Source organism: Sycon ciliatum, chromosome 12 (genome assembly GCF_964019385.1).
Source record: "Sycon ciliatum chromosome 12, ocSycCili1.1, whole genome shotgun sequence".
NCBI classification, from domain to species: domain Eukaryota; kingdom Metazoa; phylum Porifera; class Calcarea; order Leucosolenida; family Sycettidae; genus Sycon; species Sycon ciliatum.
Window position 1 is genome coordinate 11,272,260 of NC_088654.1, and position 26,652 is coordinate 11,298,911.

The window sequence follows — 26,652 nt, forward strand, 5'->3', positions numbered from 1 at the left end:
CCGCGCGCGTACCGCCGACTCGACTACGTAGTCGACTGTCGTCCGCACCGACGTCTCGTCGACGCGTCCCGTAACTTTTACTCCTGTTCGCCTCCTTCCTCGCAACTTCGGCTATTCTGTATTCACTCTGTGCCGCTGCACTGTTTCAGCCGGACGACCATCGCTACTTCCCTAGCTAATGCTGTGTAGCGATTGGTTTGCGTATCCGTTGAATTTCTAGCTCAGGGGAGGGCGTGTAGTATTTTCGGTGCTCTCTAGGTCGTTTGGAAAGCATCGCTCTGCTCGACGGACGGACTGACAGCCGTGTTGCAGTTGCTTATCACGGAGGTAAGGCGTCGAGCTCTTCCATTGCCCCTCATGTGCTTCCTGTTCTGGTCTGTTGTACCCCGCACTTCTCCAGTGTTGCATGCAACACAACATTCTCATGATCATGTCATGTAACTCGCCGTCCGATCTACTCGAATTGCAAGCAGTTACGCACCCACGCCCTCAACATAATAATAATAATTGTTTGGGAAGTACTTTCCAGCTCGGAAATGGCTTATCGGCGAAGAAATTTATTTTATAATACCAACATAGTGTGCGACAATGACCACGTGTTGTGACACAACAGCGCGGCGAGCGATAGAGTTTGTCAGCACATAATAGACACGACAAATTCTTAGTTCCAAGCAGCAGCTGCTGCGCTAGCCTACCATTTACTGAACCATCCTGAAACATTGGTTGTTGAATGAATTTCACATTCATTTCCATAAAATTTATAATAATGCGCTCTGTGAAACGATCACCAATGCATTAATGACCAAGTGCAACATTTGAGTCTTTTTGACACGATCGAGGTATCGCACATTTTTATGATGCCACTCGCACGGCCGGACGCTACAAGACGTTCCAGCTAAGTGCCATGTCTGCTACTTGTAGACAGGTGTAACTGGTGCTCTTCACCTTGTATAGTTTCGTGAGTTTGTGTCCATTTTGCTGTGTCCTGGTTCAACTGATGTTATGCCTCTGGCGATAAAAATTCATGATGGCCCATTCAGGAGGGTGCGATGAAATTAATTGATGACGGCATCGTAACAACGAGAAGAACATTGCTATGGAGTGATATCCGAGTTTTAGCAACGTTACCTGCAGCTTCACAAAGTGCGTTAGCGCTTGCTAACCTGAGAAACCGGTCGATATTGCGAAATTACATTTAAAACCCTTGTAAAGTGTTGAATATTGAGTTGAAAAATGGGGAAGGTCTGAAGATAAAATTGAATCACCAAAAGGACTCGAACTAAGGGACCGTCGTTTGTGGCTAGCGATGATCTACCACTAAGCATTGTCCACTGAATTTGGAATTGGAAAGCACCTACTGTTGCATGTTTGAGACCGGGCCCAGAGCTGTCTGACCATGATGTACTGTGAAGTCCACCAGTGTCATGTGATTACCGTGATGGGAGAAACATTTAAAATACAGTTGAACTAAGCAGATGCCGCCTTTCTCTATCTATCTATCTATCTCTATCTATCTCTCTCTCTCTTTCATATCTAGGCTATCTTTGTTGTTCTTTCCCGGGATCACTCTCCAGCAGCAGCAGCAACAGTAGCACAAGCGACATCACAACCACATCAACATCATGTGGAACTAGTTCCGGCCGTCAACTGCTCCTTGCACAGTCACCTGCATGCCATCTGCTACACTCACTATCACTCACCTGGTACACTGCCGTCCATCGTCACAGTAAATCCTGAAGACCCACACCGTGGCATTAGCGCTCAACTCCAACTCCACTAGGCATTTCGGGTGGAGCCATTTTCCTAGCTTGAATATATTTATTTTGATCAAGAGTTGTAGTGGGGAGAGATCCAGGATCCAGCCGCCAAGATGCCGAAGACGTTTGATGTGCGCGTGACGACCATGGACGCGGAGCTGGAGTTTTCGATGCCGGTGAGTGAGCTCTCTTTTTCTTGTACAATAAAACCTGTAACTAAAGACCGCCATGACTAGCGACCAGCCTGGTGCTACTGACCACTTTGCCAGGCACGGACGGTTTCACATTCATAGACATGTATGGTTGTGCGGTGCAAACCTCTAACTAAGGACCACCTGCCACTAAAGACCGCTTGTTCTGACCCCAAAGGGTGGTCGTTAGTCACGGGTTTTTAATATATACATGTACTGTTAAATCTGTCTAAGGCGACCGCTCTGAAAAGGCAACCACCTGTCCTAGAGGACCACTACCAGAGATCAAGGGATGCTGTGTCCAATGGATCCACATCTGTAAAATCTCTTGAGCGGTCGTCTTAGACAGGTTTCACTGTACAGTGAAACCTGTGACTAACGACCACCCCTTGGGGTCAGAGGAAGCGGTCTTTAGTGGCAGGTGGTCCTTAGTTAGAGGTTTGCACCGCACAACCATATATGAATGTGAGGCTGTCCGTGCCTGGCGAAGTGGTCTGTAGTACCAGGCTGGTCGCTAGTCACGGTGGTCTTTAGTTACAGGTTTTACTACAGGGGCGTCGCACACGGTACGGTCACTATGGCATTGACCGTGCCACTATTTGCCCCAAGTAGCCCGTGAATCAATAGAATGCACTTATTTGAGCTCTAAATTTCCAAAAATGTTGGCTCAGCCATTCCTCCCGCACGAGAAAATTGTACTTCAGATGGTTGACCGTACCCCACTAAAATGCCTTCCGACGCCCCTGTTACTGTATGTGAGTTTACACCTGCTGTACGTCGCTGGCGCATGACTGCATGGGATTGGGGTGATCATATGATTCAACCATGGGTACTGCTTTCTCTGCCGGCATGTCAGTGTACAGTGACTTGCATCTTGTACGGACAACTCTCTGCAGCCGCGGTGCTAGTCGTGCTGTTTGCTTTCGTGCAGGGTTGTTGCGGCGGTGCTGTTGCTGCGGTTGCTGTTGTTGCTGGTGGTGCTGCTGTCGCTGCTGGTGTTGTTGCTGCTGTTGCTGCTGGTGGTGTTGCTGCTGTTGCTGGTCACATTGCTGCTGCTGTTGCTGCTGTTGCTGGTCACATTGCTGCTGCTGTTGCTGCTGTTGATGGTGGTGCTGCTGCTGTTGCTGGTGCTGCTGCTGCTGCTGCTGCTGCTGCTGGTGGTGCTGGTGGTGTTGTTGCTGCTGTTGCTGCTGTTGCTGGTCACATTGCTGCTGCTGCTGCTGGTGCTGGTGGTGTTACTGCTGTTACTGCTGTTGCTGCTGGCGGTATTGCTGCTGCTGCTGCTGCTGCTGTTGCTGTTGTTGCTGCTGTTGCTGCTGCTGGTGTTGCTGCTGGTGCTGTTGCTGCTGATGCTGGCCCGTGCTGTTGCTACTGGTGCTTCTGCTGGCGATGGTGACACTTGGCTGGCTCTGTGCGTTGTTTCTTGTGTGCAGTGGAAATCCTCCGGTCAGGAGTTGTTTGACATGGTGACGAAAACGATCGGGATTCGCGAGATCTGGTTCTTTGGCCTCTACTACACGGACAGCAAGGGATTCCCAGCGTGGCTCAAGCTCAATAAGAAGGTTGGTCAGGCGCTGGCATGTGTGCACACCTGGCAAGCACCGTGCAGTTGTTTTGTGTCACCATTAGTGACCATGTCTAAGGTATCAGGATTTTGTGTCACAAACACGCACACATAGTACGCTCACACGCATATCCACCCTTCTGCACGCACACACACACACACACACACACACACACACACACACACACACACACACACACACACACACACACACACACACACACACACACACACACACACACACACCATTGGACCATTGGACGCCCATCGCCGGAGGCAATGATAGCGATGCTACAGCAGAATCCATAGCAGCTTGTGCTGGGATTGCACCATTCAACAGCTTGACACACACACACACACACACACACACACACACACACACACACACACACACACACACACACACACACACACTCCCACAACCGTTAGCATGGCGACTGTCCCTGCCTGCCTGCCCCTTATCCCCTTTTGTTTTTTACGGCTTTCCCACTTTTGCCTAGGTGGTGGAGCAGGACTTCCCCGCCCGCCAGAACCCACTTCAGCTGGTCTTCAAGGCGAAGTTCTTTCCGGAGGACGTGGAAGAGGAGCTGATCACGGATATCACCATGCACTTGGTCTTCTTGCAGGTCAAGCAGGCCATACTCGACATGGAGATCTACTGTCCGCCCGAAGCCTCTGTTCTCCTTGCCAGCTATGCTGTGCAAGCCAAGGTATGGACACAGCCTACAATTTGCCAGTGGTATACGGAATTCGGAACGACACTTCATGCAGCTTCATTGTAACAACAAATAGATGATATGCCGAATAACGTGCAACTAGACTTCGGGAGGGCGTTGCAGAGTCGTTGCATGCAAAGTCCAAAGTTGGACGGTTTCCTGTGACTTGTGTTCCTGCAGAGCTCGGGGCCTACCGTGCACACATTGTAATTTGTATGCAACTGGTGTGCAATGCCCTCTCAGGTCTAGTTGCACGTTATTTGGCATATCATCTATTGGTCTGTGCCACTGGCCGATACTCAGCTTCACTGCTACTAGACACGATCAGTTGGAAAGTTTTTGCTCAACGTTTCCGTCACTATAACCGTCTTCGGGACACTGTAGCTGAGTGTTGGCTAGCGTTACTATAGACCAATTTGATGCCTGATAGTTCACAGAATACATGGCTCGGAACAGCCGATGACCACTTTTCTAACTTTCAAAGCAGGCCTTCTCCTGTATGTCTGTGGGATAATTGTCTTTTCTGGGTTATGTGTGTGTGTGTGTGTTTGTGTGTGTTTGTGTGTGTTGTGTGTGTGTGTGTGTGTGTGTGTGTGTGTGTGTGTGTGTGCGTGCCATGTGTGTGTGTGTGTGTGTGTGTGTGTGTGTGTGTGTGTGTGTGTGTGTGTGTGTGTGTGTGTGTGTGTGTGTGTGTGTGCATGTGTGTGTGTTTTTCTGCGTGTCTGTCTCTGTGTGTCTGTGTTATCTGTATGCCATGTTAACAGTATGGTGATTACGATCCGGCAGTTTACCCGCCCGGCTTCCTCAAGAATGAGATTCTCCTTCCTCCGAGGGTATGTTGCTATAGGTGGGCAGAGAAGATTGGCTCAGTTTTGAAGCCGGTTGTGCCAACTTGAGGAACAGTACTCGATACACTATTGTATCGAGCCTTGAACACTGGGAAAGGTGTCGAAATTCAGTTTTTTCATCAGAACAGTACTTTTGATCCATCTTTCTATGCGAGGATCAACGCTACATGTCACGTACATAACTACAGTTGGGCTCAGTGAAATCCGACCCAAAGCGCATATTTGGCGTTCTCAACTACCGTAAAAGTCCGTAAATAAGTACCTGCGCGAAAGAAATACCCCCTTCATTCTTTAGGCTCTGTCTGTTGAAGTCAAGTCAAGCCCGATAAACATACTGCCCGAAATAAGTACCGGTACAGTGCGCACATGCAGCACGTAGCATGTACATCGACATGATAATGACTTCTCCACTACACACAAGTCAGGTCCGAAAGTTAGTTCGTGCCCGAAAGTCAGTACCCGCCCGAAAGTTAGTACGGGTGTGGTCATTAAATTCGAAAGTAAATACGTACTTATTTACGGACTTTTACGGTACTGTCTTGAACGGCCACTGACGCCCTGGAAGTGGCACGAATGCAGCTGGACATACACATGTACCAGTACAGTGATGTAATCGGAACTGGTCCAGGGAGTCAGTTTTGTACTTCGGGTCGGATTTCAGTGAGCGCACCTGTAGGATTTTGCTATGGTCTGATCAAGATCTTGCCAGACACTGCGTAGTCGGACACTACGTAGTAAAACAATGTGTAGTCCGGCAATATGGAGTCTGAAACTGTTCAGTCTGACACTGCGTAGTCTGACACTGCGAAGTCTGGCACTGCGTAGTCTGACACTGCGAAGTCTGACACTGCGTAGTCTGACACTGCGAAGTCTGACACTGCGTAGTCTGACACTGCGTAGTCTGACACTGCGAAGTCTGACACTGCGTAGTCCGACACTGCGTAGTCTGACACTGCGAAGTCTGACACTGCGTAGTCCGACACTGCGTAGTCTGACACTGCGAAGTCTGACACTGCGTAGTCCGACACTGCGTAGTCTGACACTGCATGGCCTGACGCTACGGCGTATGACACTGCATAGTTCGACGCTGCAGCGCCTGGCATAGTCCGACACTGCGTGGTCTAACACTGCGTAGTCCGACACTGCATGGTTTGACACTGCGTAATCTGACACTGCGTTGTCCGACACTGCGTGGTCTGTTGTAGAGAACACCTGTCTTTAGATGTGACCTGTGTATAATGACCACCATTCTATAAAGACCACCTTTCTATAAAGACCACCTTTCTATAAAACACCTTTCTATAAAGACCACCACCGCCTTTCTATAAAGACCACCTATCTATAGATATAGGAAAGGAAATGGACCAAGGAACTACAAGTTACACTATAATGTCCACTAACACCACCAGCTACTAAACAATCAGCTCATGCGATAACATTGCACGACACTGACCGACAGTACTGACGTTCTACAACTATCTGCCTATTAGCCAGTATCTATAGATCACTTGTCTTAAGAGATCAGTGGCAGGCTCTGGACTGTTGGGAGCCAGTTTGCTTAACTTGGCCCGCTTAGCTCAAGCTATCATGCATGCACACATGCTACAGGCAACGAATAGATGATAAAGAGAATCTAGTAAGTCCAGCCAGCTAGCTGTGTCTATATGTTTGTGTGCGCACACTAGGTTCTGGATCAATATCAGATGACGGCGGATATGTGGGAAGAGCGCATCACTTCTTGGTACTCGGAACACGTCGGAATGCTCAGGTACTACTGGATGGTCAGAGTATGAGTGAATCCCGCTTGCATATCTGTCGTGCTGTTTTTTGCCGATCTGCAATTGCTGACCCATTCATTCTTTCGGCCGAAGAGTTTTCAGACATACGTGTGTGTGTGTGTGTGTGTGTGTGTGTGTGTGTGTGTGTGTGTGTGTGTGTGCGCGCGTGCGTGCGTGCGTGCGTGTGTGTGTGTGTGCGTGCATGTGTGTACATGCGTGCGTGCATGTGTGTTTGTGCCTCTGCATTACTTTACCCCATTCAGAGATGAAGCGGAGATGGAGTACTTGAAGATAGCCCAGGATTTGGAAATGTACGGCGTGAACTACTTCCCCATCAAGGTGAGCACACAGCAGCCAGGGAAATCTATCTCCTCGCCAGCCAGCGGCGGATCCAGCAATCTCTACAGGCCAGGGGGGGGGGGGGGGGGGTTCCAGCATAGTCAAAGCTGAATAGCTGATACATGTGCATGGTTCCAACACATCTACGAAGCGCAAACCAACAGCCTCAGGTGCGGAAAGTTCCAATGAGGGGAAGGGATGCGGCACAAAGATGTGCTCGAGCTATGTCCCTCGGCAACAAATAATTAATAATTTAAAAATAAAATCCATATTTTCGGGCCAGGCCCATCTTCAGCTACAGTGGAGTCTTCGCGCCTAAGTTTAGGGAGGTCCTGTGGAAGCAGCCCTGTGTGATACGACTGGTATACATACATCCTCAGCAGTAAACACGGGCTGGTTGCCAAACAATTGGTTCGGCCATGGCCTGACCAACTGTACCTGTTCCATCGCCCCCTGATCACTCAACCTCGTGAATAACGGTGTACAAAGTGCTGGATTGAAGGACGGCTGTGTTTGCAAATTCAGAAAACTGTAGCCTGTTTGGCTATGACCATGCTGTGTGTGTGTGTTTGTTTACTAAGTCAGTCCACTATGCTCCCGGATGAATGCGGAAAGTGGCGGTGGGCCTGCTGCTCAGCCGACCTTGGTGGTCTCGGCGTCTGCACAGACAAAGCGCGCCAAGAAAAATAGAGAAGGATATAAGAGAGGGAAAACAAGACGAGAGCAAGACGTGTGTGTGTGTGTTTGCTATGCGCTTGTTCTGTTTCAGAACAAGAAAGGCACTGACCTGTGGCTGGGTGTGGACGCACTGGGCCTGAACGTCTACGAAGTCAACGACAAGCTAACGCCCGTCATCTCGTTTCCGTGGAGCGAGATCCGCAACATTGCTTTCAAGGACAAAAAGGTAGGATCCCTGTTTGTCTGGGTATGAGGTGAAAACCGGCCAGGTTCATAACTGGCCCCTTTACCAGTTCCTATAGTGCTTGAAAGTGATGATGTCGGAAGTCAACATCTAACGACAAATAACGACCTTTGGATCCACTTGGATCCGGTTTTTGTATGGATTTATACACGTTTGGGTGGTTTTCCTTCGCAGCATAGTGACACATCCACCGGTAAGTGTGGGTCCACGACCGGGAGGGCCTAGTCCAGTCACTACCGGTGGATGTGTCACTATGCTGTGAAGGAAAACCACCCAAACGTGTATGGACCCATACAAAAACTGGACCCAGAAAAAAAAGGTCGTTATTTGTCGTTGGATTTTGACTTCTGATGTCATCATTTTCAAGCCCTACTGCATCATTACATCACTGTATGTGTACATGGGTAGGTCCAGTAGTATGCGTACCACATCCAGGGTGTCCCGGACCGTGCAAGTCTGGAAGTCAAACTCGAACTTTAATGGATTTCACGACTTGTATCCTCTCTATCCCTTCCGCAATCCAGTTCACCATCAAGCCGACGGACAAGAAATCCCCGGACTTTGTCTTCTACACGCAAAAGCTGCGGACGAACAAGATGGTGAGTGTGGGTGCAACATATAGTATGGCACTGCTCAATGAAATCCAGTCGCGTCACTAAAGTACGCGCCGGGCGTTGCGCAGCCCTGTAGGCCTGCGAACACTGGGCTGCGGAATGGTGCAAGGCGCAAACTTGAGTGACGCGACTGGATTTCATTGAGCAGCACCGTACTTAGTCCCCCGCAGGAGTGTACACTTCCAGTCGGCGGGGTCTGCAACGGTAGAACTTCACGTTACGAACCCGAAACATTGCTTGCACGCTGTGCATGCTTGAAACAGGGTCGTAAACAGCCCCGGCCCGCTTTGGGTGCAACTCTCTGCTGGTCGCTTTGTACTGCTTGCCAGCCTAACCGGCCATTGAACTAAAGTAAAAACCTGTCAAGGCGACCACTCGAATAAGGCGACTACCTGCCCTGGAAGACCACTGAAACCAGGACCAAGGGGTGCTATTTCCAGTCAAATAACCCTGGATAAGGAAACCACGTTTTGAAGGTCCTATGAGTGGTCATCTTAGACAGGTTTCACTCCATGTCAGGTGATGTGAAACTTTGCCATCCCCCCCCCCCCCTCCCCCCGCACTGGATAGCATTTGTACAGGCAGTTGCACACTCTTGGGTGTAAATGGCTTATCAGAGTTCATGGTAAGCCATGTTGGTTCCAGCTCCGATCAGCCCCTGCATCTGTAACATGCGTACTTCTCAACCCTCAAAGCACATGGTTCCTCACTTCATTAAGTTGCCATAAGTGTTCATTGTCTCACGCAGAGGAGAAGAAGAGCAAGGCAGTGCGAGTATGCGCACAGCTATGCATGCATTCCGGCTACGGTGTACTATTTATGTGTATACAAATTACGTGTTATAAAGTAGCCATACTGTACTACTACACATCTATGGGTCACATGACGTCGGCGGCCATGTTGATTTCACTGTCCACGGCCATGATCACTTTCTGCACGAATGGAGTCACATGACCGAGATTTGAGACCACCTTGTATACAGAAACCACCCCCGACATACTCTCCTGATCCCTCTATCAGTGTAGGTTTGGCGGGGACTGTAAAAGCAGAAATTTTCGGTGGTGTTTTATTTTCAGTAACTTCAGTGCCGACAATTTTTACCGAAAATAAAACGCAACCAAAAATTTCGGCACTAGTGCCACTAGCACACTTACCTGGAAACGCGTTTACCGAAATTTTCCCGCCACCGAACCGCCGATTTTGAAGTATACCGAATATATTACAGCACTGAAAAGTTCTGCTTTTAGATCACTTGAAACTCGAAGTGGTGCCGAACTATCCCCGTCACTGTGTGTACCAATTCACATCCTCACATCGCACCGGTCTACTTTCTGGGTAGTGAGCGCTTTGTGTGTTGTCTTGTGTGCCTGTGTGGACAGATTCTGCAGTTGAATATTGGCAATCATGATCTGTACATGCGGAGACGTCACGAAGACACCATGGAAATACAGCAAATGAAGGCACAGGCCAAGGAAGAGAGAAGCAGAAAACAGGTGAGAACGCTTGAAAAGTGCAGAGTATGCACGTAGTTGCTGGACTCTCCTCATCTCCAGCCCTCCCAGGCCCGACGCAACCGGTCCGGCTTGTCAGGCTATCGCCGGACCTACATTTGACCACTAACATGTGTTTACTGCTGAGAAGGTCATGATTGTGTCAACCCTCCATATCATACACTAACTGTATGAAAGACTAGGGTATGACCGGACCAATCAATAACTGCTGCCGCCAGTCCTGCCTCCATCAACTGTTTTATCCCCACCCATCTTTCTCTCAATCTCACTCAATCAATCTCACTCACTCTCTCTCTTTCACTCTCTTACTTACTAACCAAGTCTCTCCCTCTCTTTCTCTCTCTCTCTCTCTCTCTCTCTCTCTCTCTCTCTCTCTCTCTCTCTCTCTCTCTCTCTCTCTCTCTCTCTCTCTCTCTCCCTCTCTCAGTCACTCACTCTCTCTCACTCACGGGCACGCGCGCACACAACTGGTCCTGGTCCTGGTAAACACTGCCATTACGGTCACGTGTCCCCTTGCGGGGCCGACAACATGGAAACGACGAGCGACGGCAGAAAGTCCGCAGTCTGCCGAGAGATCAGGGACCATGTTCAATCGACACGGCGAGACTCGCCATCTTTGGCAGCTATGGATTTGGAGTCCACGAATAGAGCGGCAGCACCGACCACAGGCCCTACAGTAGGCCTTGCAGCATGAGAGGGCGAGCCGCACACGCGGCGGCAGAGGAGTTGCCTGAGCAGCAATGGTAGACATCGCCGCCCGGCACACACACACACACACACAAACTCTCTCTCCATGACTCACCATTACCCTTTCTCCCCCTCCTTTTTATCCTGAGTCTGATATACATCTCTCTTCAAGTTTTGATCACGTCTGTTGATTCTTTCCAAGGCTCTCCTCTTACTGGCTCTCCTCTTGTTTGTACATGCACGTCTTCTTGTTGTGTAGGCCGAGCGTAATAGATTAGCGAGGGAACGTGCAGCGAGGGAAGAAGCCGAGCGAGAAAAGGAAGAGCTGCAGGCTAGGCTGCGGCACTTTGAGGAGGAGGCGAAGAAAGCAAATGAAATGCTGGTGAGTGAGTCGAACATGACCTCTCTCTCTCTCTCTTTCTCTCTCTCTCTCTCTCTCTCTCTCTCTCTCTCTCTCTCTCTCTCTCTCTCTCTCTCTCTCTCTCTCTCTCTCTCTCTCTCTCTCTCTCTCTCTCTCTCTCTCTCTCTCTCTCTCTCTCTCTCTCTCTCTCTCTCTCTCTCTCTCTCTCTCTCTCTCTCTCTCTCTCTCTCTCTCTCTCTCTCTCTCTCTCTCTCTCTCTCTACCATATCTTGTAAAGGCCGCATGTAAATCAACTACATTTCTGTTATAGAGAACTTCGGTGACAAAGAACTTTCTCCTGCACATTAGTGTTTGTTATATCGTCCACTGCATGCTTGCTTACTACGGTCAGACCTCGCTTGAACGCACACATCCATTTTCCACGAAATAATATCCAGATAGGCGAGGAAACCGGATAATTGGACACACATGCTCTATGTGTGCATAGCGTATACGCTGTGAATTGGTAACCAACGATTTTCTTCCAGACGACGAGGGATTCGAATAAAAAGAGGACCGGATGAGAGAGGTCTGACTGACATTTAACTCGAGTCCACTGGTCATTTCCTTTGCAGATCCAGTCTGAAGAGCGGTCTGAACTGCTCCAGCGGAAAGCTCGCCAGGCAGAGGAAGAGGCCACGTCCATCATAAGAAAGGCAGAGGAAGCTGAAGAGGAGATCCGGCGCGTGAGAGAGATGGCGGTTAAGGTGAGTGAGGGGTTTGGGGAGGGCGCTGGGCAGTCGGAGAATGTGATGAGTGAGAGGGGGGGGGGGGGGGGGGGGTTGGGGAGGAGGCTGGGCATTGGAAAGATGTGAAATACTGGGCTCTTCCCACTTCAATCTGTCCAGATCGTAAACCGGACTACATGGCATTGGTTGCGCCTATGCTAGGGAAAAGATCAGAGAAGATGATAAGAAATGTCCGTGCACGTAATACATTGTTTTTGCGCACGCGTGTGCGTGTGTGGGTGTGCAAGTCGTACGTGCGTGTGTGTGTGTGTGTGTGTGTTGTATTTGTGTATTTGTGTGTGTGCGTGCATGTGTGTACATGTGTGCATGCGAGCATGTGTGTGTGTTTCTGTGTGTATGTACATGTTTGTGTTTACCTTACATTAAGATTCGTGTGTGTTTCCCTTTGTGTGTGTTTCCTTTTGTGTGTGTTCTGCTGTGCAGACAGAAGAAGAGAAGAAGGCTCTGGAAGCAAAGGCGTTTGATGCCCATCAATAGCACAGCAGCTTCTCAGAACTTCTGATGAACGGTAGGGCTGGGAACTGTTTTCGGTGTGGTTCATAACGTTACGCTGCCCTATAGGCAATCGTCCATCTCTCTCTCTGTCCTTCGGCGTCTCTCTGCGTCTCTGTCTGTCTTTCTCTGCCTCTCTCTCTCGCTGTCTTTCTCTCTGTCTCTCTCTGTCTCTGTCCCTCTCTATTTCTCCCCTCGCGTGCTATTCTGAAAATAATCCGTTCGTCTACTGTGTATGTGTGTGTGGGGGGGGGGGGGGGGGGGGGGGGGGCAAATCGAGCGAATAAATATTGCGTAGAGGTATTCTCTAGTTGCAGGGGCCGCGGACACTCTACAGTCACTCATATTGTCCATAACACTTCTGATCATTGGCTCAATGTTGTGATCATTGGCTCTAAACATTGAATTTTCTTATCGGGTGTGGGGGGGGGGGGCACTAAAAAGAAATAACACCTAAAATATTCGCTGGCCGTACCAACCTGGAATACCTTCCCGACGCCCCTGAGATGTATTGTTAAAACCTTTGTTCCATCTCTGGTCAGGCAAAAAGAAGCCGAGGCGCTGAAGAATGAGCTACTGACGGCCCGCCAAGCGGAGATGAGAGCCAAGCAGCAGCTGTTGAGTGTCACGGCTGGTTCTACGCCCAGTTCTCGCGTCGCCGTGGCCAGCGACTATCCGGTATGGTCTTGGGGCGGTAGCAAATGTGCAGACTGCGTGTGTGATTAGTCCCGTGGTGGACAGTTTTGTGTTTGTTGTTGCTGCTGCTGCTGCTGCTGTGCTGCCGCTGCTGCTGCTGTTGTTACCGGCGTCATATCTGTCTGAGTTCACTTGACAAAAGCTTGTTCCAACAATGAGGTAAACGTGCCGATTTGCTTCTGTTACTGTCAGAAAAGAAGCTGGCCGTACAACACTGACCGTTGTAGGGGTATTTCCCCATCCGAAAATGCATGTAGTCTTTTAACTCCTAATAGCGAGTAATATGTATGTTCTGCATTGCTGTGTGTGTGTGTTTGTGTGTGTGTGTGTGTGTGTGTGTGTGTGTGTGTGTGTGCGTGTGCGTGTGCGTGTGTACGTGTGCGCACACGTGCCTATGTGGAGGCAGTGCTCACGTTAAATTCTGTCCTGAAATCATACTCGTATCACGGGATGTTTAAACGATTGTAATGCGTGGACTAGCATGGGTTGCTGCTGCCGCCGCCGCTGCTGTTGCCGCTGCTGCTGTTGCCGCCACTGCAACTGGTGATGTGGTGCTGGGCTTTTTCTCTGTTAGTTCATGAATGTATGCATGTGTATGTGTTGCCATGGCTGCTAACATGTTGACTTGCTGATCGTGTGAAAATGCTTATTGTATGTATGTGGATGTGTTCGTGCGTAAACATCATCAATTGCATGCGGCACCACCGCCGTCACTGTGACGACATGCAGCGCCGTTCCGCAGACACCAGAACCCGACCACCAACACAGCAGCAGCAGCAGCAACGACACCCTGCACCCTTCTTCACCGGCCAGGTCGTCAGCTACCCAGCAGCAGCGACAGCCAATGCACCAGCACCGCCAAACCAGCAAGCACCCGCGGCGTATGCTGGTCAACCGCACCTCCACGACTCGTCCGGCTCCTCCGCTGCACCAGCAGGGGTTTCTGTTTCACGTGATGGCCAGCAGGTGGCGGCAGCCGGGAGTGTAGCACCGCCGTACATGCTGCACCAGCACCACCCGTCCGCACCCCCACAGATGCCGCACACGGCAGGGTCGTCCTCCGCACGCCTCGTCGGCGTAACCTCGGCAACCATGCCTCCCAACATCAGCAGTGCTGGCTTGTCCGCAGCCGCAGCCGCTATGGGTCCCCCGGCGCCGCCCGACTACGCCACACACCTGCGCCTGATGAGCGGTGCGGCCTCCATGACCAACATGTCCGTGACACCGTTGCCGGGAGCGACGGCGGCGAGCGCTGGCGGTGTGGTGGATCACGCCAGAGCGGCGTCGGAGGGTGATGTCGACGGGCTGGCGCAGCATGCGCAGCACGAGCAGCCCCCGCCGTATTCGCAGGGTGGCGGCGTCTACAGGCCGTTTCCTCAGGTGTGTTTTGGATGTCTACTTTTACACGCCCTCCCCCCCCCCCCCTCCCTCCACGTACCCACTCCACGTACCCTCATGCACCCACCCTTATCCACCTATTCCAATCCACCCCCCCCCCCCCTCCATCTACCCCCATCCACCTACCCCCCCCCCCCTCCATCTACTCCCATCCACCTCCCCCTCCCATATTCCCTTTAACACCCCTCCGTACCCCTCCCCCGTACCAACCCACTACTGACACATATTTCTCTTTAGTTGTGAAAACATTGGGTGGGATTGCTCACCCGAACTTCAAGTTGTGTGAACACACTCCCCCCCCCCCCCCCCCCTGGATTTTGGAAGTCTTAGCTGCGTCTGACACAGTACAGGTTTCATGTCATGAAAAGAGGGATTTTCTTAGTCCCAGTACAGACAGCGGATTGGCCGGGAGAGCACAGTGTTTGAGCCAGACTACAGAAACCAGATTGTGCAAGTCAGCAACGCTTGAGGAAATAGCGTAACTTAGTCCTAGACTGGATTCAGAGACATCATTCACAATCAGTCTCTCGCTGATTAAATGCCTCTACGATCACCTTGTGATTATGAGTTTTACGTACAGTCCTAGACTACACCATAGCTTAGTAGTGGGTAGAGCATTGCTGGCCATAAACGAGGTTACCTGGTTCGAGTCCTGATCGTGTCAGTCGATTTTTTCTTCAGACTTTTCGCGTTTGCACCTTTCCCTCAAACCAGTGAGACTTAAATCCTGACAACAGTATTATTTGATCCCTTGATGTGTAATGGAGTATGTGTATTTGGATGTGTATTGGAGTTTTTTTTATGTGTATTGGAGGTACTTTGAGTATGTGACTTTATGTGTTTGTGTGCGTGTATTGACTTTGCCCGGCCTCTGTTTACGTCCAGGCTATCCGTCAGCTGCCTGCCGATCATGCCTTGGTGAACAAGGTGTGTGTGTGTGTGTGTGCGTGCGCGTGCGTGTGTTGCGTGTGTGTGCGCACGCGTGTGTGTAATAGAGAGAGAGAGAGAGAGAGAGAGAGAGAGAAAGAGAGAGAGAGAGAGAGAGAGAGAGAGAGAGAGAGAGAGAGACAGACAGAGTGACTAAAAGAATAACGACCTAACATAACAAAAGATAATATTGATACGTATCAAACTGCATTGGCATAAATGATTTTGCCCAAGGATCTTTGCTAAACAAGTGTTTCCCTCCTTGCATACATGTAGTTTCTGATGTTGGCACATGCAGCTTGTCTGGTCTAACCACTTGTAACATATAAGATGAAGAAGGTTGCCACTGGCTGTAAGCACCATTGCACAGGGGAAACCCCCTACCCTCTGTGCAAGGTTCCACTTGTTTGTAAAACACCATTGCACAAGGGAAACCCCTGCCTGCCTACCATCTATGCAGGGGTGCTCTGTCCAATGTTCGCTGTGTCATTTATATCCTCTCCCCGGCAGAGATCGACTGCTGCTGAAGCGGAAGGCAGCACGAGCAGTCTCCATGCCGAAGGAGACGAGATCGCCGTGGACCTGATCGGCGATGACGTGGACGAGCTCTCCAAGGCTATCGAGCAGGAACGGTATGTACAGCAGTCCCTTGATAACCCGGCACCATTTATGCTACGGAAACTTTGCTGGATTAGGGAGGGTGCTGGATTAGAAGATCTCACTTACGGCTGCAATTTACATGAAAAGGACGTTTTGGTTACTGAGAGTCATGCTGGTTGACAGAGTGCTGGTTTATAAAGTGCTGCATTACAGAGGGACGGCTGTACGGTGGTGGCCTAACATTTACGCCATGTGTACGGCATGGCATCGTACGGTACTGGTGAATCCAGACGAAACGTCTCAAGTGTTTGAAGTAGCACTCGCCGTGATTTGTACCAATTTTGCGGGAGTTTTTTTTCGAGTTTTGTGCTAGGCTTTTGCATACGCATGTATATAGTTGTAGCACCCATACTCTCTCTCTAAGTATCCTGGTATGTGTACAGTGGGAACAACAATTTACATGGCCAACAGCATGGGACCCATAGACACAGGGCTGTGGTGGGTTCATCAATGGCAGAATTTTTATACAGCGTTAGGCACCGGCGGATTCTGCTCGAAAAGGTGGCAGATTCTGCTCGAAAAGCAGTGAAATTGGCAGAACCATACAAACCTTATGGCGGGCAATTCCTCGAATTCTACTCCATTTCTTTATCCACTTACCAAACATCCATGAAACTTACCAGGAAAAGTACCGAATTCTGCCGGCATAATCCGCCGGTGCCTATACAGCGTCGTTCTTTGGCAGAAGCATGATCAAGTGTGTATTCTGTCCCGCGCTTGCCTTGTTCATATCCGGCCCCTTTTTCTAAACATTTATGATTTTTATTATTGGTCCCATCGGCCTCTTTGTATGTTATGTGTGCAGCTGCACTGTTGAGCTTCCGATGTAAAATAAATAAATATTTAAAAAAATAATACTACGGTGTCAGCTAATCGGGTTCAGGACACATTAATCTGCTTGTTCGTTGTTCTCCTTTGACTACCGTAGCTGGGATGTATAGGTTCGTTGTCCTTTGATCTCTGGCTATGCCTGATGGCACCAGTGAGTCAAATGGCAGCGAAACACTGATGTCATAAAAAATATTCCGCCGTGAGCTGGGAGAGCATCGAGTTGCGGCGCACTCTTGGTTATGTACTCATGGCTGTAGCCAGTTCACCGATGAGTATGCTGATCATCCGTGTGTAGTAGTAGGTGTGTTAATATCGTATTTCCTGCTCCTTCACCATAGCAACGAGATCCCATCAAGTATAGAAGAGCGCATGCTCCTGTGATTCTCTATAGTTGTGTCTTCGTTCTTGTCTACTCTCTTGTCTAAATACTTCTTCCGTATAATCATTCAATACCACAAAAGTTGTGTGACAAAACCCTGTGTTCTGGAAGTGTGAGGGGGCTGCGTTTAGCCGGGAGTTTAAAACATGTACTGTAACTATGTCCTGTGTCCGATGCAGGCTGGAGTACATACAGAAAAGTCAGAAGCTGAAGCAACAGCTGTCGGAGCTGAAGACCGAGATTACGGTGAGTCTTGCCCGGGGGCCGGACACGCGGCCTGTGCAGTTCCGCGTGCACATACGCATGTATGCACGTCTGTTCCTTCATGGGACAATCGCCGACTTCCGCATTCGCATGTGCTTGCTCTCTGCCCAGTTACCTGTCCTTTTATGTGTCCATACCCAATGCACTCGTGTGCACATACGCATGCATGTACGTGTGTTCCTTCATGTAACACCGGGCAACTTCAACATTCGCATGTGCTTGCTCTCTGGCCAACTATCTGTCTGTTTGTGTGCCCATACATCTGCCCACTTAATCTCCGCACGGAGACACAGCTAGCTGTTTCGACCTGTAGTATTAGGTCTCATCAGCGAAGTTTAGGGTCACTGGCTGAACTGGTCATCGTGAAGTATTGTGAACAACAAGGCTTTTCTTTTAAACCGACACGGACCGTCAAAGTCAGAGTGCTCTAACAGCGCATGTCCATTGGTCTATCCATTCATCTGTCCATTCACCTATCCATTCGTCTGTCTATTTGTCTGTCCATTCGTATGTCCATTCGTCTGTGCATTTGCCTGTCCATTCGTCTATCCATTTGTCTGTTCATTTGTCTGTCCATTCACCTGTCCATGTCCATTCGTCTGTCCATTCGTCTGTCCCGTAGGTGCTCAAGGTATCGGATAAGCAGACAGATGAAGATCGTCTTCACGAAGAAAACTACGTGCAGAAGGGAGAGACCAAGTACTCCACACTATCCAAGGTATGCAAACGTGTTGTCTAGACTAGAGGATACTTTCAAGTGCACGATGCAGGAGCGTAGCTGGTTTAACTTTGGGGGGGGGGGGGGGTGCACTGGTGCATGTCATTCGTGGTCATTATGTGCATGCTGAACTTAGGTCGAAATTTTTAGGGGGGGGGGGGGGGGGGAAGGGGTGCACAGCCACAAACATGTGTAGGATCACGGGCTTGTGCATGTCATTCATGGGCATTACGTGCATGCTGAACCTGGGTCGAGATTTGGGGGGGGGGGGAGGGTTCACGTGCACCCGTGCCCCATGCGGGCTACGCGTCTGCGATGCACTCGCGATCGCTTGCTTTCACCAAACTTACAAAACAGTGTGACTGCCGGTACCGCCCTCTCTGTTTCAATAGTCCGGTGCACATGGGTGTTTGTGGCAAAGAAGACCGAGGGAACTGGCCATTCAGTACGGCGTTCACGTTTCACGTCTTTTCAGCTTCCAACGTGAGCAAAAAAAACTGGCGTTGAATCGCCTTTTTCACAGTGAGTTGTCCCTCTGTCGCGTTGAAATCTCACGATGTATCGTGAGGAGCACCATCATGGCCGTGAGACCTCACGTTCGAAATTGAAAAAAATATCGAGGAAAAACATGCTGATACTACAGATGTAGGTCAGGGGTTCCGATCGTTCTGCCTGCCTGCCTGGTTTTCCGCTTTTCTCCACCTGTCTGTATGTATGCCGTTATGTCGGCTTATCCCACCTAATGTTCCGTCAAAGTATCCGCTTGCCTTTTGGTCTGGTAAACCGCCTGCCTGTTTCTCTGTTGTTCTGTGGGTCCGTACTGCTGTCTGTCCACTGATTTGCTTGTCCATTGTACCCACCGTGGGTTCGTACTGCTGTCTGTCCACTGATTTGCTTGTCCGTTGTACCCACCGCGGGTCCGTACTGCTGTCTGTCCACTGATTTGCTTGTCCGTTGTACCCACCGTGGGTCCGTACTGCTGTCTGTCCACTGATTTGCTTGTCCGTTGTGCCCACCGTGGGTCCGTACTGCTGTCTGTCCACTGATTTGCTTGTCCGTTGTACCCACCGTGGGTCCGCACTGCTGTATGTCCACTGATTTGTTTGTCCGTTGTACCCACCGTGGGTCCGTACTGCTGTCTGTCCACTGATTTGTTTGTCCGTTGTGCCCACCGTGGGTCCGTACTGCTGTCTGTCCACTGATTTGCTTGTCCGTTGTGCCCACCGTGGGTCCGTACTGCTGTCTGTCCACTGATTTGCTTGTCCGTTGTGCCCACCGTGGGTCCGTACTGCTGTCTGTCCACTGATTTGCTTGTCCGTTGTGCCCACCGTGGGTCCGTACTGCTGTCTGTCCACTGATTTGCTTGTCCGTTGTGCCCACCGTGGGTCCGTACTGCTGTCTGTCCACTGATTTGCTTGTCCGTTGTGCCCACAGTGGGTCCGTACTGCTGTCTGTCCACTGATTTGCTTGTCCGTTGTGCCCACCTTGGGTCCGTACTGCTGTCTGTCCACTGATTTGCTTGTCCGTTGTGCCCACCGTGGGTCCGTACTGCTGTCTGTCCACTGATTTGCTTGTCCGTTGTGCCCACCGTGGGTCCGTACTGCTGTCTGTCCACTGATTTGCTTGTCCGTTGTGCCCACCGTGGGTCCGTACTGCTGTCTGTCCACTGATTTGCTTGTCCGTTGTGCCCACCGTGGGTCCGTACTGCTGTCTGTCCACTGATTTGCTTGTCCGTTGTGCCCACCGTGGGTCCGTACTGCTGTCTGTCCACTGATTTGCTTGTCCGTTGTACCCACCGTGGGTCCGTACTGCTGTCTGTCCACTGATTTGCTTGTCCGTTGTACCCACCGTGGGTCCGTACTGCTGGCTGTCCACTGATTTGCTTGTCCGTTGTGCCCACCGTGGGTCCGTACTGCTGGCTGTCCACTGATTTGCTTGTCCGTTGTACCCACCGTGGGTCCGTACTGCTGGCTGTCCACTGATTTGTTTGTCCATTGTACCCACCGTGGGTCCGTACTGCTGTCTGTCCACTGATTTGTTTGTCCGTTGTGCCCACCGTGGGTCCGTACTGCTGTCTGTCCACTGATTTGTTTGTCCGTTGTGCCCACCGTGGGTCCGTACTGCTGGCTGTCCACTGATTTGCTTGTCCGTTGTGCCCACCGTGGGTCCGTACTGCTGGCTGTCCACTGATTTGCTTGTCCGTTGTACCCACCGTGGGTCCGTACTGCTGGCTGTCCACTGATTTGTTTGTCCATTGTACCCACCGTGGGTCCGTACTGCTGTCTGTCCACTGATTTGTTTGTCCGTTGTGCCCACCGTGGGTCCGTACTGCTGTCTGTCCACTGATTTGTTTGTCCGTTGTGCCCACCGTGGGTCCGTACTGCTGTCTGTCCACTGATTTGCTTGTCCGTTGTACCCACCGTGGGTCCGTACTGCTGTCTGTCCACTGATTTGTTTGTCCGTTTTGCCCACCGTGGGTCCGTACTGCTGTCTGTCCACTGATTTGTTTGTCCGTTGTGCCCACCTTGCTGTTGTAGATAACATCAGGAACGACGAAGACGCGAGTCGAGTTCTTCGAGCAGCTCTAAACCCCGCTCTGCTGGTGCTGTGTCTCGGCTACCGTGGACAGTGCTGCGCAGGGCTCGGTCCAGCGCGCGATGGCTACTCGACAGGAATATCTATCCAACACGACTAGCCCGGCGGAAAAAGACTATTAGGGAGTATGCTTCATTGGTGCCTTGAATTGGACTGACTGCGATAGAAGCACCAGCATGCATGTACGATCACAGACTCGCTCACATGTGCGGAAGCGCTCCCATGTGCGGAAGTGCTCCCGTGCATTCCTGTACATGGACATGGGCATGTAGGCTCACGCCTTCGGCTTGCTCTTCTTCCTCCTGTCGACCTTGTTCCAGATGGGTGCTCACGATAGTCGAGCCTCTTTGTACCCCATAACTTAAGAGCGCCCATGAAGTGTTCTCGTCAAACATCGTGCTCATGTTATGATGAGAACGTCGATTTCGCCGATTTGTACTTGTACAATTTTGCACTTGCCTTATCTTGATCGATATTTTGTTTACTTGCTGTGTAGTGGGCCGCAAGGCATCTTTCTATATTTATGACGAACCATGACATGATGGTTGTACCCAACCCTGTCTGCGTACGCTGTTCTCTGCTATCTAGGCTGGTGTAGAGCATTGCCATGTTGTGCTCATGTTTACGTTTTCGGGACTGCTTCTTGCTTGAGAGCTCTCGCTGCGGTTTGAATGGCAGCGCGAAGAAAAAAAGAATCCGTTCAGCTGATATGACTGGGAACTCGTGTGAGAGAGCGTGTTCTGGTTAATGGCTGTGTACCATGCTGTGTGTATCGGGTTGTTGCACATCTTTCACTTGACCATTGTGTGGGCAGCCATGTTGGTTCCTACTCCAGTCTACTACAGCGCTGGCAACTGAAATCCGACCCCCTTGCCGGCGCGCCTCGCCGCCAAGGGGGTCGGATTTCAGTTGCCAGCACTGTAGTAGTACATTTGCATCAATGGATCACATGTTGTCATCCATGTTGCTGGCCACTGTCCACATGCCATTATTTACACTTCCTTTTTTTATCGTGAACATTTTTACTAAAAACGCAGTCACATGACAACGATGACGTCATGAAACCATGTTTGGCTCCAACTCCCCTGAATCCCTGCATCTATGGGTCACATGATGTCGGCCATGTTGGTTCCACTGTCCGCATGCCATGATCACTTTCTACCAGGAGTCTACGACTCCCTGCTTTCTACCCCAAATGCAGTCACATGACAAAGATGACATGCAACCATGTTGGTTCCAACTCCACTGAACTCCGTGCATCTATGGGTCACATGATGTCGGCCATGTTGCTTCCACTGTCCGCATGCCATGATCACTTTCTACACACTTGGCGGGCACATGACGAAGATGACTGTGATGCCGCTATAAAGAGTATTGTACAATGCAGGCTAGGCTGGCTACTATCATGGCTACCGAACACAGCGATACTAGTGCCAGTAGTGGACAGCAGTCAGACTCACAGATACACTCGTACCTCGCTTATCCGGGCGTCCTGGACCGCCCGAGACTTTGAACAGGCTCGTAGCTCAATAGGAGACACTTGGTCCGAAGATTGTCCAGTTTTACTTTTTCTTCACCTTCCTACATGTGTACTGAATGAAATGCTCTGCTTCGTCCAGGGATGTCCCTGGAACAAAACTGGAGCATTGGGGAAGTTCTACTGTACTAGCCTTGAATTCAACTATTCAGTTTCAAAAGCTATTGCGGGTTGCGAAATTTACGTCAAATTTGTTACAAAGAGGATGAAATTCCAAAGATGTCCATGTTTTTCTTTTTTTATGATCAAGTAACAGTTTTCCTCTCCACGCTCTGTTACCATGGTTACATCACTACCTGTAGCCTACTACCATGACTACCAAGAGTACATAACCCCCCAGAGTGTGCAACGCCTGATCCAGCTCTGCAAAGAAAGGGTCTTGGTCGAGCGGAATCGGATCTTTGCGTCATAATACCGTACAAATCTGAAGTGAAGGGAACCCGGGGAGTCGCGGGTACTCTTGGATCAAAAACAATGGTGCCCTGCCTCGAGACCGGCCTTGCACTGGTGTGGAGTGTACGCATGACATCAGAAGATCCGATTCCGCTCGACCAAGACCCTATGCACAGTGCAGAGCTGGATCAGGCGTTGCACACTCTGGGGGGTTATGTACTCTTGCTACTACTACTAGCAAGAGTAGATAAACAAGAGTGTGCAACTCCGGATCTCTCCTGCACAATCTGCCCACGGCGGAATTTTTTGTTGATGTCACCTTTTTCCAGAAGAACGCGGATTTTGCCGCAGAGCAGTGTGAGAGCACGTGCTGGGCACCGACCTTGTAGTGTGAAGCCGGCCAAGAGCACGAGGGAAAACTTTCCGAAAGACTCGCAGCGCGTGCGTCGTCCAAAAGATTACGTCAACAAAAAATTCCGCCGTGGGCCAACCCATCCGCGAGTTGCACACTCTTGTTTATCTACTCTTGCTACTAGGCTGTGCGTATGCGCCACATCTAACACCTTACTTCTACATACTATTAGATTAGTATTACTAAGTAACAGTTAGCATCATATTCGTCAACACGCGCTCTTCTTATCTACGTGCAAAGCTTTCACCTCATCCCGCCGCTCTTGCTGATTGGAAGCTGCGTTGCGTTCACCCTATAGCTATAAGGCTATAGTTCACTGCTCAGTTTAGTTTAGTTGTCTTATTCTGAGATTCAATGAGAACTGCTACCAATGCAACAGTATTCATTGCGTTTGTATTCTATTAATTTTAATCTTTCTGTTTGCCCATCAGTCTGCGGATGATTAGCATTACTGAACGATAAGGTTGTGCCCTACTGCTCAAATACGTCCCGAAAAAAGCAGAAGTAAACCGGGGGTCGCGATCACAAAGTATCGTGGAGCTCATGCCATGCAATCTATTATATTCTGCGTTTGTCGCTCATAATGCTGTGTGATCAGCTAGTCAGTCGTGCTGAGCAAAAAAACTTCTCGTGTGCTCTTGACTGTCCCTGCGGGAATTTGCGGAAAAAACTCTCGAAAACTTGCGCAAGAAATTGCGGCAGAAAACAACAAAAAATGCGACGGAAAGTGCGGAATGATGCAGAACTTGCCAGGAATTCGCGGAATTATTTGCAGAAAATTGCGGATTTGGGCCAAATCACGAAATTTGTTGCATAGCATATCTACTCCGGAGTAGTACTGTGCAAATAACCTACAGGATCATGGAAAGCACTGTGTGAAAAGTGCATGAAACATGTGAGATATAGTGCAGAAAACAACAAAAAACGCGGAAATCGCGGATTTTGCTGAAAATCGCGGGTTTGGGCCAAAATCGCGAAATTTGTTGCATCCGTGGAATCGCGATTTCCTGGAGGGACAGTCTTGATGGCAGACTTGTGATGTCACTTGACTGACCTACGACTGCCATCAAGAGCACACGGGAAGGTTTTTTTTGCTCAGCACGACTGATCACACAGCACGGCCACGTAGATCTACGGGTGGGGCAGCGACAAACGCACAGGAGGGAAGCGAGAAATGGCAACTAATCTCGCGAGATGTGGGCTTCCGACACTGCCAGTGCCAGAGCGTGGGATACCTGACATTAGCAGCAGTTCGATGGAAACAAGCAATGCAAGAACTCAGCAGAGCAAGCGAAATCCTGCACCGAATGAAAGCCATGGCATGGCTGTAAGGCTCGGACTGTCGATCGAACCCTCCACTCGGCAAACCTGCAAGGAAGCACCAGTCCCTACTCAATACACAGGTGTTCGGGGAATTCACCCCTCATCAGTTGAGCCTGAGTAGGCTGGGGAAGATTGTGCCTGAACCTGACCAGCTTCTACAGCATTCAGTAGCTGCACAATCAGTAGGTTGAACCGTTCTGAGGTTTGCGTGGCGTTGCCAGCACAATCCCGCCAGCCCAGCCCTCCAGGACAAGTTTCAAAGTGCTCCTGGAAACACCACCCGCCTTCAGGAGGACAGGGTTTGCGCCTCCCGCTAGCCCGGTCAGCAGCAGGGGCATCCCGTCCATCGCACTGTGGTACCGTCCTCTGGAACACCCTCGATTGTGCCTGAAGAGCGCCACTCGTAGACCCGGGTGCTCGAATGAGATACAGGGTACCAAAACAGAAACAGCCTGAAATTGTACCTAAACTTATTCCGATTTCGTTTAGTTTTTACAAATACCATCAACATACGGCCCGCTAACGGTATGCCAAATTTCAGCTCTGCCCGGTAAACGGTTTTTGAAATACTCGCGACCCACTTTTTGTTGGGTCCTTGATTCGAGGATGTGGGTCCACGGTACGGTGCTGCCAAAGACCTGCTGAATCTGCGGCTCCACTGACCATCTTGCTCTCAAAAACGAAGTAGTAAGTTACTACTCCCTGCCCTCAACTGCCATACCAAGCGTAGACGATGGTAGACTCGTGTGCTTGAATCGGAGACGATCTGACGAGTTTGCTGTTTCTGATTCGAGCACCCAATTTTCAAGTAAAAAATCCGAAGGAAATACGACTATTTTACTGCGTGCTGTAGCTTGTGTTGTAGCGCACCCAGGTTCTGAATTCCTGCTAGGTGGGTCAAGCCAGACTCTCTTCCCTGTTCCATCGCCTCTCCAAAAGTATAATTATTCTGACATTGTTGAGATTTACAGATGAGAAATTGCACACCTGTCAAATTGTATTGTATTTATTTAAAAGGATTCTCCAAAAGCAAATGGATGCTTATCACGGAAGTCTCCCACATAAATATCGCAAGAAAAATGGGGAAATGGGGAGAGGAGAGTGGAAGATGAAGCATGGGAAGAAGGGAAACAAGTACCTAAATATCGAGGTATAAAAGCAGGAAAGAAATCGACGAGGGAAGAAATCGTTTCTGATTCGAGCACCCGGGTCTACAGTGCTCTCCAGACAAAACCATCACCAGGTAGCCCCTTCCCAAAGATGCTCGCCACTTTTTTCGCAACATTTCGTTGTTTGGGAAGAAATCGCAACTTTCTTCATTTTCGAGAACTATTTCGCAACTTTTCAGCAACCTTGGCCCCATTGCATGGGGTCAAAAGGTCAAGTCACAGACTGCATGTCGGACAAATGCCTACTCGATCATTTCTCGCCTTCCTTCACTTAGGGACCATCGCAAAAGTTCGCAGAAGCCCTTGAAACGAAGAGCATACGTTTGGGGGGGAGGGAGTCGGTGCGAAAATCGCAAACCGGGCTTCAATTCAAAAAAGTATTGACGACATAGGAGCTGTAGGATTAGCATGCCATCACAGCCGGCGTAGATCGCTTGAATGTGAAAGCAATATACACCAGTCAACGTTCATTGTAATGCTCAAAGGATACAACTGCATAGCTCTAGCTGTTCTCGTTCTTAGATCACCCACTGCAAGCTGCAAGGTGATATCATCGTTGCATTTATAAAGTGCTGCACATTGTTACACACTGATACAACAATGCTTGTGTAGTATAATTATTATGTGTGAGCATCCAAGTGAAAAAATGAAGCCCATATTGTGACTGTCGTTTCGTTTGAGGGGGGAGGGAGGGGGGTCAGGCCCGAAACTCACGGTCTTCGTTTCGGGGGCTTCTGCGAACTTTTGCGATGGTCCCTTACATGTAAGCTGCAGAGTCCAGA

The 26,652-nt window shown here is 50.0% G+C and overlaps 1 protein-coding gene across 1 annotated transcript; it reads left to right on the forward strand.

Moving 5' to 3' along the window:
- Positions 1–21,744, forward strand: LOC135828631 (merlin-like). Its single transcript, XM_065341050.1, is given in 21 exon segments — positions 1–327; positions 1,538–1,933; positions 3,382–3,510; positions 4,013–4,222; positions 4,993–5,061; positions 6,762–6,844; positions 7,118–7,193; positions 7,963–8,097; positions 8,640–8,714; positions 10,109–10,222; positions 11,187–11,309; positions 11,903–12,034; positions 12,500–12,545; positions 12,548–12,584; positions 13,111–13,246; positions 13,994–14,644; positions 15,548–15,589; positions 16,100–16,221; positions 17,639–17,705; positions 18,346–18,441; positions 20,979–21,744. Coding segments are annotated over 20 exon segments (2,457 nt in total). The 5' UTR covers positions 1–327; positions 1,538–1,870; the 3' UTR covers positions 21,030–21,744.
- Positions 21,745–26,652: the final 4,908 nt, after the last annotated feature.